At 40.1% G+C, this 14,718-nt stretch overlaps 1 protein-coding gene across 11 annotated transcripts in view; it reads right to left on the bottom strand.

Annotated features, from left to right (window-relative positions):
• cobl (cordon-bleu WH2 repeat protein) overlaps positions 1-14,718 on the bottom strand; it is a 141,303-nt gene that overhangs the window by 12,661 nt on the left and 113,924 nt on the right. The window contains exon 11 of one of the 11 annotated variants that reach the window (XM_051864799.1): positions 10,045-10,848. The exons of the other annotated variants lie outside the window; for them this stretch is intronic. Coding sequence (XP_051720759.1) covers positions 10,805-10,848 — 44 coding nt within the window. The 3' untranslated portion in view covers positions 10,045-10,804. Of the gene's footprint in view, positions 1-10,044; positions 10,849-14,718 lie in introns of those variants that run through there. 11 annotated transcript variants of the gene reach the window in all.

Here is a 14,718-nt window from a genome sequence, read left to right as displayed (position 1 = left end):
CAATGCCCCACACTCAGGATGTCTAGCAAGGAGGCTCACAGAGAGCCTTCAACTCAAACTGTTACCCTGGTAGAGCCCTGGAGAGCAGAGACCTAAATAAAAATAACTCGCTAGTGAGAGGAGGCCAGACGAAATCTGCAGTAGCCAAGGAGGCTCAGAGAGAGCCTAACAACTTAGCAAACGTAGCTGAGCTCTAGAAGCGGAGGCCGCAAATGACAACTCTCTAAATCGAGAGGAGACCTAACAACGCCCAAAAACTCAGGATATCCTGCAAGGAGGCTCACAGAGAGCCTACAACTCACACTCGATATCCAAATGGAAGCGTAGACCTCAGAAAAATATCACCCTAGCGAGAGAAGGCCTAGCAACGCTAAAAAAGACTGCATCAATACAAAATTCAATACAGCATGATGCTGCTGTTAGCAGATTCTATAAATTGAGTAGCCAAGGAGGCTCAAAGAGAGCCTAATGACTTGACAACACTTCTAGAAAAAAGCAGGGGCCTCACAGGCATAATGTACTTCCTATAGCAATGGCTAAGGAGTCTAAAAAGCCTAAGAACTCAGCATCACCAGTAGGTGGAGCTCTACAGACGTAGGCCTCAATTATAGGCCTAGCAACGTCCAAAACACAGAAAGCTTTAGTAAAATAGAACTAAAGATAACACTCTCTGAGTGGAGCTCAAGGAAGCGTTTTGAAAAACAAAAAAAGTCACCAAGTAGGATTACAGAGAGCCTACTACTCCATAAACTACTTGGCGTCAGACAGCGCATTCACAACTAATGCCGAACCATTAGTAAGGCAGATGTAAAAAGTAAAAACAAACTGCCAAAAAACAACATAGGCTTAAGGGCCAGGTATAACGTGTGAGAGCCCCTCCTGGCATAGCCAGGTCCTACAGCAGATCAGCCTGGTAGGCATTGCAACACAGCCATAGTGTGCAGCGCCACACCAGCCTGACCTGCTGCCGCATATGGAGATGCTAGCCCGATGGCTGGCCCGATTCCCTCGAATAAAGGGCCAGAAGAGAGCGAAAGTTCTCATAGGAAGGCGCTCAAAATGCATGCAAACAGCCCCCTCAAGGACTGAGCGTGCATGCTCCTCACTCATGCACATAACGCACATATTGTGTGTATCATCTGGTGTCAGATGAAGCTGACACGGAGGAACACACAGTCTGAAAGACTTCGTGCTAGTGCTCACCACAATCCTAGATTTGTCTTGAATAAACACACATTCAAACAAACCGGTATCCTGAAGACAAGAAAGAGGATGACGTTATTTCCAGGTGCCCTTTCATACTCACGGTTGCACCTGTGGTGACGTCATAGGCTGCTGCCTGTCAATGTCAAGCTCATTGTCGTGTTTAGACTCACGCTTCAGACACCTGGCATGTCGGAGGCATTCCCCATTCCCCATCCCCCTAGGGTCAATGCTAGTTCCTTTTCGAAAGGGAACAACAAGGCATGTCCAAACCAATGATTGAGACACATCCTGTCTACTGAGATGCCTTCATCTGATCATGGCGTCTAAAAGCTGCGGTTGATAGTCAGTTTGTATGTAAATGTATGTTTTTGACCAACTTCTAGACAGTCATTTCTATTGAGAAATTACTATTGTAGTAATTAAATATTTGCTTAGTTGTCACCAAAGCTTACTTTGCTTGTTGTAGATCATTAGATCATTATGCTGCCTCCAAAGCCTGTCCAAAATAAGTTTTGTGAGGTACCTTTGTGCACAAACGCTACCTGCGAAGTCATTGCCTGACAGGACAGCGAGGCAACAAGTCAGCTGCCTAAGCTTTCAGACACAGCCACTAGAAATTTACAGGCAGGTATGTTTGATCAAGGTTTGAGCTAAACTCTGGAGAGCAGAGGGCCTCAAGGGCCGGATTGAAGGAACCCTGCCATAATGGGTCAGTACTTCAGATTGGGTTAACTGTGTAACATGCTTCATCAAGTCACCAGAACCAAAAGAACAGAATTAGTGCAAAACGTGCCTGTACGCAAGCAAAGCAAGCATGTAGAAAGGAAAGGATAAAAGGGGAAAAGATGGTAAATCACATAAGATTCTAGAAAGTCAATCACTATTTACTATCAAAATTAGCGCAATCATGATGCAGTCCTCAACATTACATTTGAACAAGCTCCTACAGTCGTGTTCAGATTAATTTTGGCCACCTGACATGAATTTTTCATTGTTGGGCAAAATCTTTGATCACTAGGTGTGTTACCATCGACCGATTGAATGCTCCTACAATGTGACAACAGACGAATGGGACCAAAGTCTTGGCTACACTGTGTGTCGTGCATTGTGCTTCTGACATAACACAGAGTTGATGTTGCACAGTATGCCATGGTTTCTACCCAAAATCTCACTGGAATCATATTGTACAGTCTAACAAGCCATGGCCCAGCGATATATAAAAAGTTGGATATACAGTACATCCTACTTTACCTGTGTGCATACAGCAGTATACTCACATAAAACACTATATAAATAAATGTAACTTAAAAACAGCACACGTGCCCGACTTTACCTTAAGAATTAATCTTAAGATCATTACTTGTCCTGGATCATTTGTTTAAGCTTGTTGAGGAGAGGTGTGCTCTTAATTATGTGAATGGACTTTTAATGCCTGGCAGACAATAAAACATTGGGTTGTTGTTTGAATTGCATTTGTACATTTTGGATGTCTTTCATTACAATGATTGTTTAATGTCTTTTTACTTATTAATTAATTGGTTAGCTTGCTGATTGCACTTGTCTTTTATCAGGTGTGAGGATTTGCTACGGTATGGCTCGATATGGCTCCTTCAAAGTAATTTTTTGTTCATTTTTTGGTCTGAATAAAGAAAAAACAGCATACTGTTTTATCTGCTTGCATGAAACTTTAACTGATCTTTTTATTTAAAGGTCTTCGTCAGGTAATAACAACAAATATAAAAGGATTTTATATGTATGGGGGGGTAAATGTATGGGGGGTTAAAGAGTTGCATTCTCATGCTACACATGGCCAAAGTTTCAAAACACGAGTTGGACATGTATGACAGAGTATTTCTGTGCCAAATATACTACAGTGGGGATCGAAAGTTTGGGCACCCCAGGTAAAAATTTGTATTAATGTGCATAAAGAAGCCAAGAAAAGATGGAAAAATCTCCAAAAGGCATCAAATTACAGATTAGACATTCTTATAATATGTCAAAAAAGTTAGATTTTATTTCCATCATTTACACTTTCAAAATAACAGAAAACAAAAAAATGGCATCTGCAAAAGTTTGGGCACCCTGCAGAGTTTATAGCATGCACCGCCCCCTTTGGAAAGCTGAGACTTGACAATGTCATGGATTGTTCTCAATCATCGTCTGGAAAGACCAGGTGATGTCAATCTCAAAGGTTTTAAATGCCCAGACTCATCTGACCTTGCCCCAACAATCAGCACCATGGGTTCTTCTAAGCAGTTGTCTAGAAAACTGAAACTGAAAATAGTTGACACTCACAAAGCAGGAGAAGGCTATAAGAAGATAGCAAAGCGTTTTCAGATGCCAATATCCTCTGTTCGGAATTTAATTAAGAAATGGCAGTCATCAGGAACAGTGGAAGTTAAAGCAAGATCTGGAAGACCAAGAAAAATATCAGACAGAACAGCTCGCAGGATTGTGAGAAAAGCAAGTCAAAACCCACGTTTGACTGCACGATCCCTCCAGAAAGATCTGGCAGACACTGGAGTTGTGGTACACTATTCCACTATAAAGAGATACTTGTACAAATATGGTCTTCATGGAAGAGTCATCAGAAGAAAACCTCTTCTACGTCCTCACCACAAAAATCAGCGTTTGAAGTTTGCAAATGAACATATAGACAAGCCTGATGCATTTTGGAAACAAGTTCTGTGGACCGATGAGGTTAAAATAGAACTTTTTGGCCGGAATGAGCAAAGGTATGTTTGGAGAAGAAAGGGCACAGAATTTAATGAAAAGAACCTCTGTCCAACTGTTAAGCATGGGGGTGGATCAATCATGCTTTGGGGTTGTATTGCAGCCAGTGGCACAGGGAACATTTCACGAGTAGAAGGAAAAATGGATTCAATAAAATTTCAGCAAATTTTGGATGCTAACTTGATGCCATCTGTGAAAAAGCTGAAGTTAAAGACAGGATGGCTTCTACAAATGGACAATGATCCTAAACACACCTTAAAATCCACAGTGGATTACATCAAGAGGCGTAAACTGAAGGTTTTGCCATGGCCTTCACAATCTCCTGACCTCAACATAACTGAAAATCTATGGATAGACCTTAAAAGAGCAGTGCGTGACAGACAGCCCAGAAATCTCAAAGAACTGGAAGACTTTTGTAAGGAAGAATGGGCGAAGATACCTCAAACAAGAATTGAAAGACTCTTGGCTGGCTACAAAAAGCGTTTACAAGCTGTGATACTTGCCAAAGGGGGCAGTACAAGGTATTAACTCTGCAGGGTGCCCAAACTTTTGCAGATGCCATTTTTTAGTTTTCTGTTATTTTGAAAGTGTAAATGATGGAAATAAAATCTAACTTTTTTGACATATTATAAGAATGTCTAATCTGTAATTTGATGCCTTTTGGAGATTTTTCCATCTTTTCTTGGCTTCTTTATGCACATTAATACAAATTTTTACCTGGGGTGCCCAAACTTTCGATCCCCACTGTACTTCCGGTTGTGGACATGTTTCGCCTATTTTTTTTTTTGAGTATGTAATAAGAGCGGAATTCCTTGTATAGGCACTTCTTCCTGATAAGCATGCACACACACCACCCAGAAAAAGAGCAAGAGCACGCCCATCAACGCGCTACGTTCGGGATACGGAAGCCGAGAGATTTTTCAACAATGGCTGTGTCCCAATTCAGGAGCTGCACCCTTCGAAGGCTGCATACATCATCGAGGCACTCCCATTTAAGAAAAATAACCATAAGATTGCAAAGTAAGAAAGAAATGACAGCATTTTACACCTCACAACGAATATCAGTCAATTTTATTACGGTTACTTTTCTTAAATATTACATCCTTGATGACGTTTGAAGCCTTCAAATGCGACCTCCGGAGGGCGCAGCCTCCGAAATGAGATGCAGCTCCTGTCACCAAAGGAGTGTGTTTTTGGTTGTGAAGGAAAGATTACCTTTTTCAACTTGCCAAAGAACCCAGCGTTAAGGGAACAGTGGATGAAGTTTGTTTTTCCGGGGCAGCGGAGTTGTGCACGTATCTTTGTTTTTTCCCGGAATTTCGGTGATGAATGCTTTGTAAACAAGTCCCAGTTCGGCCCTGGATTTGCAGATCGCGGGTGGTGAGTAAAACTGCATCAAATGTCTGTGTTTTGTTGGCAATCGGCGCGCAAGTGCATAAAATGTAAACAACACGGACGTTTTTGTTCCCTTTTTATTTATAATGATGTCACAGCTTGTAGACGATCTCTATGCAAAAGCTGCACGCGCTCTTGACTCTGTAGCTTTGCCTACGGCAGGCACGCCTCCAGGAGCTCGGCTTTTTTCGGAAAGACTCAGTACAGTGTATCTATCTTTTATAAATATAATCAAACTAAAGACTTTTTGGAGATATGAAGGATACACTACTACTCTATAGGTACTCAAGATTAACATGATATTGGCAGAAACTGTGTGTGATACCCCCCCTTTAAAGTTTTGCAAAGACAAACACAAAGCCAAAAATAATTTGCTATAACTGCTCTACATATAATAACTGCTCTTTTAAGGCCTAAACAGATCTGATCTGTATTTTCTCTGTTTCTTGTATATGAAAAGTGAGATGGTGAATAAAATCAAATGGAATGTGGGTCATGGATTAACGCCAAAAATAACAAACCAAACATAACTCACTTGTTCTCGAGAAACCGCTTGTGCAAATATGTGTGTCCCAACACCGTCCTATTCTTCAAACTGCTCTATATCTTTCTGATGTCCCTTTATGACTGTAGCTCTGATTTCGCTCTCATTTTCTAAACCCTAAAATCCCTCACATAATCATCTGTTATTACAACAAATGCATCTGCCTTTTTTTAGGATATTCAAAACAGGCAGAAGAAATGAGGGAGGTTTTAACAGAGGAACCTCAGGATGAACTCGGTGTGTTGTGAATGTGTGTGTATGTGTTCAGGTTTGGTAGTTAAGTTGAAGAGAGGCCTGTTCCTGGATTCATTGTGACTCACAAGCTGTTTCCCAACCCTTTCCCAGCAGAGCTCATATATACGCCAGCTGCAACCACAGAGAGAGTTTATGTGCATGCGCGCACACACACTCAGTATTGATTAGTGGTACATGGCATCTTGTGTCATGAGTAAACACTGTCACATCCACAAAATTAGACATTTTCCTGAAACCAGAGCCACACTACTAAGTCTGATATTGCTGACATCTTGATTATAAACACACCCATGCAAAGATCTCACCAACAGACCAACGTGCAAAAAATAAATAAATAAAATAAAATAAATAAATAAATAAAAACTTACGTTGTGGCAAACCATACAAGTAGATCTTCCCAGGTGACAAATCATAATGGTGTCCCTCTGTACTCAATCTTTGGTTTATTTCCAGAGCAATTTGGCATTAGATGCATTCTTAGCAAGGAGCCATAAGAAGCATTTAATTAAATTTCTTAATTCCTAAGAAATTAATAGCACATAGCAATGGCTTATAATAAACTGTAGTTATGTAATGTCCTGCAGTGAGGACTCGCACTGACCACAGAGTTTAAGAAAAATCTTACAAATCTGCAATATTCAGAATGAGCATTTGGTTCATACAATATTTACTGATCAACTAACAACCAGTGATTCATTCATACAAAAATGTATTTTGAATTTGATGCGAGTAGATTGAAACAATGGCTATTAAAGGGTTAGTTCACCCAAAAATGAAACTTCTGTCATTAAGTACTCACCCTCATGTCGTTCCACACCCGTAAGACCTTCGTTCATTTTCAAATTAAGATATTTTTGATGAAATCCGAGGGTATCTGATCCACACATAGGCAGCAACGTCATTGCAAAAACAAAACAAAAATAATGACTATTAAAACAATTTAAACTGTTGTCATATGTAGTGAACTCAGTGCAGGCTTCTTTGTTTACGTCCGAATGCCGGCTCATTAATAGCCAGATCCTGTGTCAGCATCACATGGATGCGTCATTCGGCCAATACTGAGTTGGCGTTCGGATGTAAACAAGGAAGCCTGCACTGAGTTCACTACGTATGACGCAATACTTCTGAAGGAAGTTCACTACATATGAAAATGATTCAAATTGTTGAATAAAGTCGTTATTTTTGTTTTGTTTTTGCGCACAAAAACTATTTTTGTCGCTTCATAACATGAAGGTTGAACCACTGTAGTCACGCTGACTATTTTAACCATGTTTTTAACTACCTTTCTGGACGTCAAAAGGTGCAATGACGTTGCTGCCTATGTGTGGATCAGATACCCTCAGATTTCATCAAAAATACACAGATGGTCACTTTTCTTCCTTTGATAACCTTCTTAGTAGATTTCATCTTTCTCATTCTCATTTTTTTCATTACTTGCAGATTCTGCATTATGTTCGGCAGGCTTTCTCTCACTATAGAATTCAGCAGGAAGAGCACTGTTTCTATAACCTAGTGCGAAGAGCACCAGATTCTAGGCATACGGTTTCACTTTTTGTTTCCCCTGTTCTCTTCGCAGTTGAATACATCTTCTGATTATCTTAGGGTAGCCTGGGAAAAGGAGGCTGGTGTCAACTTATCTGTCAACCTCTGGTCTGAAATCTTGAAGAGAATACATAGCTGTTCCATCAACGCCAGACTTCAATTAATTCAGTTTAAAATTGTACACAGACTGCACTATTCCAAAACCAAACTCCATAAGATCTACACAGCTGTGTTTCCTTTGTGTGATCGATGTCAGGGTGCAGAGGGAACCTTATCTCATTCTTTTTGGTTTTGCCTGAAACTCCAGAATTACTGGCAAGATATTTTCTCTTGGTATTCAGTGGCATATGATCAGACTCTTCCTCCTGAAATGGAATTGGCCATCTTTGGCTATTCTGACACAGTGTCCTCTTTACCTTATTATTTGCAGCTGACATTAATGTTGGGCCTGGTTGTGCCAAGAGAATTATATTAAGGGATTGGAAAGCCACTGCTTCCCCATGTTTTCAGAAATGGCTGGCTGAGATGGTGCCTGTCTTAAACCTTGAAAAAATACGGCTTAATGAAGCAAAGTCTCTTAATTTTTCCATGGTCTGGGGTCCCTTCCTCCAACATTTACATGATAGCAGAACTTAAAGATAGTAATACATCTGTTATACTATGTTTTTTGTGCTGATTTCTATTCCTCCAATTGTATGAGTTATATTTATTCTTTGTACTTTATCTAGACATTTATGTCATTTGTAATTTCATCTGGCCTTTTTTTTTTTTTTTTTTTTTTTTGGGAGGGGTGGGGGGTGTTTGTTGCTGTTTGTTTGTTGTTGCTGTTGTTGTTATAAAACTAATAAAAATAATATTAAGATTTCATCAAAAAATATTTTAATTTGTGTTCTGAAGATGAACAAAGGTCTTACAGGTGTGGAACGACATCAAGATGAGTACTTAATGACAGAAATTTCATTTTTGGGTGAACTAACCCTTTAACATCCATACTGTATGCCTATCTGAGTGTGGTATAACCATACTTATTAGCGAATGATCAGAGTAATGAAAATTGCATGTAAACTGGAGTGAAGAGTTCTGCTCGTGTCATGTAAACATCTTACTGCGATAAAGACCTTACTCTGATTATGAGAAATAATTGCATTATTGGTGCACATGTAAACAAAGTGACTGACATTGTTTATTTATTACCAAAAAAAAAAAAAAAAAACTTACCAAAGTAGTCTTTTAAAAATCCAGTTTAAAGCACAAATGCCAAGTATTTAGAAATGTGCTCTTGTATTTTTGTTGGGTTTCTACAGTTTTGAACTGGTTTGAAAAACATGCAACGAGTTGCACCACATGACATTTTACAAGCTGAACTAACCTTGCCTAGACATAAAAATGTAAAATTATCTTTAAAAGACTTATTGACCATGACACACAGGTTTACACTCTGCAGAAACCATTTCTTTAGTAGAGTGCTGCAGGGATGATGTATTTTCGTAGGCCAACATGGAAGTTAGCATCACACTGGTTCCCTTGACAAAAAACCAATAGGATTTTTCCATAGGCTTTTGAATTATCACAAAAAAAACAAAAAAAAAAAAAAGAAGAAGAAGAAAAAAAAAGCTGTGATCAACAAAAGTTTGATTTCACGTTTTGGCAATCAAGATCATTTTTCACCAATGAACACAACTTTTATGAATTTTGATGTCTAAATACAATCACCAGAAATAAAAAGCTAACCTTAGACTACCAAACAAACTACACCATGGTAGCTAGACTTCAATGTCACCACCACCAAGCTTCCGACAACTCTTTCAGTCTATATTAAAAAACAATTTTCCCTGAAAGTGTGTAGGATAGTTTGCAAGAGCGCTATTAAACACAACAAGGCTGTGAAAACGGACTAGTGTGTACATGAGTTTACCTGTTCGGTGTGATGAAGTTTAATGACCCTGACAATGTCTCTGTAGTCCCATTTAGCAACTTGTTAGCAAACACCTTTTTGAAGCCATGTAAACGCTTTCAAAGATCATGAGTGGGTTATTACTGGTGTGTTTTATGTCATACAATAAAATGTGAAAATACCTTCATTATGAAGGACAATTGAAAAGTGCAAAGTCATTGATCTTTATGTCAATTCTCATATCTCCTGAAGCCATATTATATTTACTGTACTGGTATTACTTCAGTTAACCATGTTATAATTGCTAAGGCCACTCCCTATAAATCCTCACAGATAATGAATAACATGCGTCATGTAATGCCATAAAACTCCTGACTAATCCAGTATGAAATGGGATGACAACCTCTTAGTGCAATCACATCACAGCTGACATCACGAGATGCTAATTGTAATCTGAATTATAAAAACTTAGAAGTGCAGACACATCTCAAATCATTTAATAAGAATATGTCACACAGACCCTTAAAGACAAACATAAAGTGCACAAAATCTGAAAAAGTTTTGTACTTGGGGGCAAATTCATAAATCAAAACAGCATTTAGCACTTCAGTCATGCTAATTTAAAGCTGAGCAAGTGTAAACAAATACATTCTTATTATTAATTGTTTTTTTTTGTTGCCCTTTATAAATCTGTGGTTTACCTACCCATAAATAAAATGATAAACATGGAGGTAAAAAGGAGCTAGCAATACTGGTTTAAACAAAACAGAACATACTTTTTTCCTTCTAGAGCAAACCAGCATGCAACAGTGTAAAACAAGACTTGTTTCTTGTACATCACCTGTGCGCATGAGGTTTGAAACGCCATTGACTTGTGAACATTACATCACATGCTTTAATATCCCTCAAACCATTTTCAAAGATCAATTTAAGCTGTTTTAACAAATGTAAATAAAGAACATTGCTCCAGGGCTGTAACTCTAACCATGCTGTATGGTTTCATTCCTTCATCTGTCTTCTCAAGCTAATCAGTTGCAATACAAAAAGGCGTATATTTACAGACAAATAAAAAAGTGCTTGAGTCTCACATCTTGGCTTTCTGTAAGCTTTAGGGAACTAAGCATAGAGGGCAAGCAACAAGAATAGTGTGGAAGAAGATAGACACAAATGAATAGAAAACCATCAGGTAGAGGAAGGTGAGAAAGAGAAAAGGTGAAGAAGGGATGAACATCAGTTCACCGGCGTCCAGAGCGCAGGGAGACAGGTGCACAGCAGTAGACTGCAGAAGAAAAGAAAGAGAGGAAAAAGCAAATATTGCTTGATTATAATGTAATATTTAGTTTATACTGCTACATTCTGAACTTTAGTAAGCCTCTAAAAGCACTTGCAAGTTGCAACTATAATAAAATCACTGTAACACAACCATGAGTGTTATATTGCTTTTTGTAAAATGGCTTTATCTATGTGATAATCAAAAGAAACACCAAAAAATTTAGTTCACTGACCTGTCTGTAGACTGTTTAGTCACCAAGCAACTTGGTGCATTAATACAGAATTCAACTGGGTCAGACATTAAAAATATGTGCATACTCCAGCCCCATACATACACACAGGCACATACAAAAAAAAAAAAAAAAAAAAAAAAAAAAAAACATGTTTTGGGAGTGACAACCGCATCTAAATGCAGGAGTGAATCAGCTAAATTATCATTCTGAGTTACTCCAAAAATTGCAATGATTGCCATAGTGGTAACCACAAAATTTTGAACTTGCAGCTATAAAACAGAAACATGAACGCCAACATTTTCACGGTCACTGGGATTTGGCCAAGTAAGACATGTTCCTGGATCAACATATTTTGTTGATCCTGGAACAACATTCCTGTCTGAAAATTTGAATGTCCTAACCCTATCCCTACTCCTAAACCTAACCCTACCCATAACCTATCCCTAAAATCTATGGAAGCCTGTTTCTGCCACACTTGAGTACAAAAATGATTTTGTAAGTCATAACAATGAGAAACTTTCTCGTAATAATGAGAAACTTTATCATAATAATAACGTCTCTGGTCCTTGTCATGGTGTTGACGCAATGGGAACGCCTTCAGAGCGTGCCGGTGTCTGAGTCATGTGTAGTACATGCCAAATCATTGGCCTAGTATGAAGTCAGGTGTTGCAACGAAGTATGTAATCAACTCTATAAGTAACACCTGCGTGAGAATGATTTTCACAGGCAGGATGATTTTCACATCATTTTGAAGCAAAAAATCTAGGCTTCTACATTCAGTACCCAGAAGTCTTGTGGACACATATTTAGTAATTGTTTTGTGGCCTTATTTTAGTGACTTAAATTTTTATTTTTTTCAATAACCACACATAAACATTATGCTCTCAAAAATACAAACATGTATATGTATATACATGTATATATGTTGCTCACTTATTATGGTAGCCTAGTTCGTGCTGAGTTTCAAAAGGTCAGTGTAATGACACTTTTGCCATTAATATGTTTATAAGCAACTGAAAAAAGCACAAATGTCAGGGCATGTCAGTAAGATCCCATGAGGAAACCCGTGGTTTGCAGATTGGCCTCAGCTGTCTGGCACAGTGCAGAAAACGGGACACCAAGACATGTTTACCCACTGAAACCCCCTCAATCTGGTTGTGGCAAGCCGAAATAATGGCCACATAAAACTCAAGAGTCGCGGGGGTCAGTCCAGCTGACAGACGCTCCTGAATGAACTCCAGTACTGAACCAATCGGGCAATCAACTGGGTTAAGATGGTGTCGCTGACACCATGATGAAAATAAACAGCATTTAAGAAAGTAAAGCTTTCTGGTAGAGGAAGCCCTAACATTGAGAATGGTATCAATAACTTCAGTAGAGAGACCAGAATCTATGAACTGGTACCCCTCATGGGCCAGACCCACAGTTTTCAAATCTCTGGTCAGGGGTGAAAGATTGTCCCTCGAGCCTGGGACAGAATGTCCCTCTTGGTTGAAATCTCCCAAGGAGAGCCTTCCAGGAGTGACAGAGGGTCCACAAACCATACTCTGGCCGGCCAGAACGGGGCTACCAATATCAAACAAAGCCCCTCCTGACGGACCCTCGCTAGGACTTGACGGATGGAGATCTCCTGGCCTATCCTCAGACTGCCTACAATGGTGTGAACAGAATTCACCCGAGCCGGGGACAATTGTGCCTGCATCGTGGTCGAATCCCAAACAACCCTGAGAAACGTAGTTCTCCGACATGGTGACAGAATGCTCTTCTTTAGATTTAGTCTCAAACCTACATTCTCGATATGAGCGAGAATGACATCTCAATGTCGAACCGCCAACTCAGGCAATGGATGGAGTGGAAACCCCGCCTGGAACTCCTGCTCCCTGAAACACCAGAGGTGGAGGGGGTGGTGGAGAGATTCCTGGAAGGGGATGGGGGAGAGAGGTGGAATGATGGAAAGAAACCACTCTCCCTCCCCCTAGGGGGCATCTGACATCAGGACTTATCAGCACGCTTTGCTGCTATTACAGTTCTGAGGTCAGGTCTGGCCCCTGCAAGCTGGGGCTGAGAGCCTATGAGGGGGGCCACAAGCCGTAACACTGGCCTTCTGTTCCTCTCTCCTTGAGCTGGGAGCCCTGTGGCCCTGCGTAGTTCTTTCACCGCTTCAGGGCCAATGCCCTCGCCAGTGTCGAATTCTTCGAGCAGATCAGCCTGGTAGGCCTGCAACACCGACATGGTGTGCAGGGACCCACCAGCCTGACCTGCTTGCCTCATAAGACTTACCCAACAATGAATGATGTAATTCTCGAGAGCTGATCAAGCGTGCTCTGCTCCTAAACAAAGAACACAAAGCTCATGTCCATCGTCCCCAGGAATGGATCGGGGGCATGGCAAAACACATCTCCTAAACTTTGACATTTCTTTTTTTTTTTCAACTCCTGTTCTAAAGACAGACAGACAGAAAGTTTGGCACACATTGATTATGCACTTTGTTGCTTCACTCGACTTCGTCCTAGGCCAACGATTCAGACACCAGCACGCTCTGAAGGCATTCCCATTGCGTCAACACCATGACCTGGCAATGTTGCTAACGTGCCCCTTCCTTCTGGTCTACTGCTTTGCACATACATAGAAATAATAATTTGAGAAAGTTTCTCATTATTACGAGAAACTAAGTCATTATTATGATAGCATTTTTCATTAATATGAGAAAGTTTCTCATTACAAGAAAGTTTCTCATTATTATGAGAAACTAAGTCATTATTATGACATACTAAGTCATTATGAGAAACTTTCCCATAATAATGAGACCCTAAGGGTGTACTCACACTAGGCACGGTTGCCTTGAACCAAGCCCGAGCGCGACTGTCCCCCCTCCCCCGCTGGCCTGCACTTATATTGCACGTTCCGGGCCAACTTTTTGTATGGAAGAAAACAAGAAGAAAAGCACTTTCGCTAAGATAATGCCTAATAGATTTATCATTTATGCCACGCAGTGATTTTCATTTGCACGTATCAGAAGATTATTACGAAGGCAGCTGACGTTAATGGAGGAATTTGCAGCTTTACTCGCAAACTATAATTCCTGCTCTTCAATAAGGTGAGTACCAGACCTGTTATAAACCCAAATACACTCAAATAATTACATTAATTGAAAAGTGTACTATCAAAGTAGTAATAAAATGTTTGCCGTCATAATGATGACAGTAGCGCACACAAAAGTAGTAGCTGTTCCGTGCTCCGGCGCGGTTAGCGCTCACACTGCATCACTCGAGCCCAACTTTTCCAAGCGGGCCAGGGATGGCTAAACGAACCACGCCTGGGCACGGAATGGAGCGATCACACTAGTCAAACGAAACAGGCTTTAGGGGTCAAATGCGCTCGGGCACGGTTCAGAGCGCCTAGTGTGAGTACACCCTAAGTCATAGTAATGAGAAAGTTTCTTACAGAATCATATTTTTTACTCAAGTGTGGCGAAAACGGGCTTCCATAAAAATCAGAGGGAAATGACACTGAAATAACACTGATGTAAAAGCACCTAACCCTGGTTGTAAGCCTAAACTTGACATAAACTGTAAACTTGTCCTTCAAATCTGATTAATTGATTGGAATGTTGTTCCAGGATCAACAAAGTTGTTGATCCAGGA

Source organism: Ctenopharyngodon idella, chromosome 16 (assembly GCF_019924925.1).
Source record: "Ctenopharyngodon idella isolate HZGC_01 chromosome 16, HZGC01, whole genome shotgun sequence".
Classification (NCBI taxonomy): Eukaryota; Metazoa; Chordata; class Actinopteri; order Cypriniformes; family Xenocyprididae; genus Ctenopharyngodon; species Ctenopharyngodon idella.
Note: the sequence above shows the minus strand (reverse complement) of the source record. Positions and strands in the feature narration are given on the sequence as shown.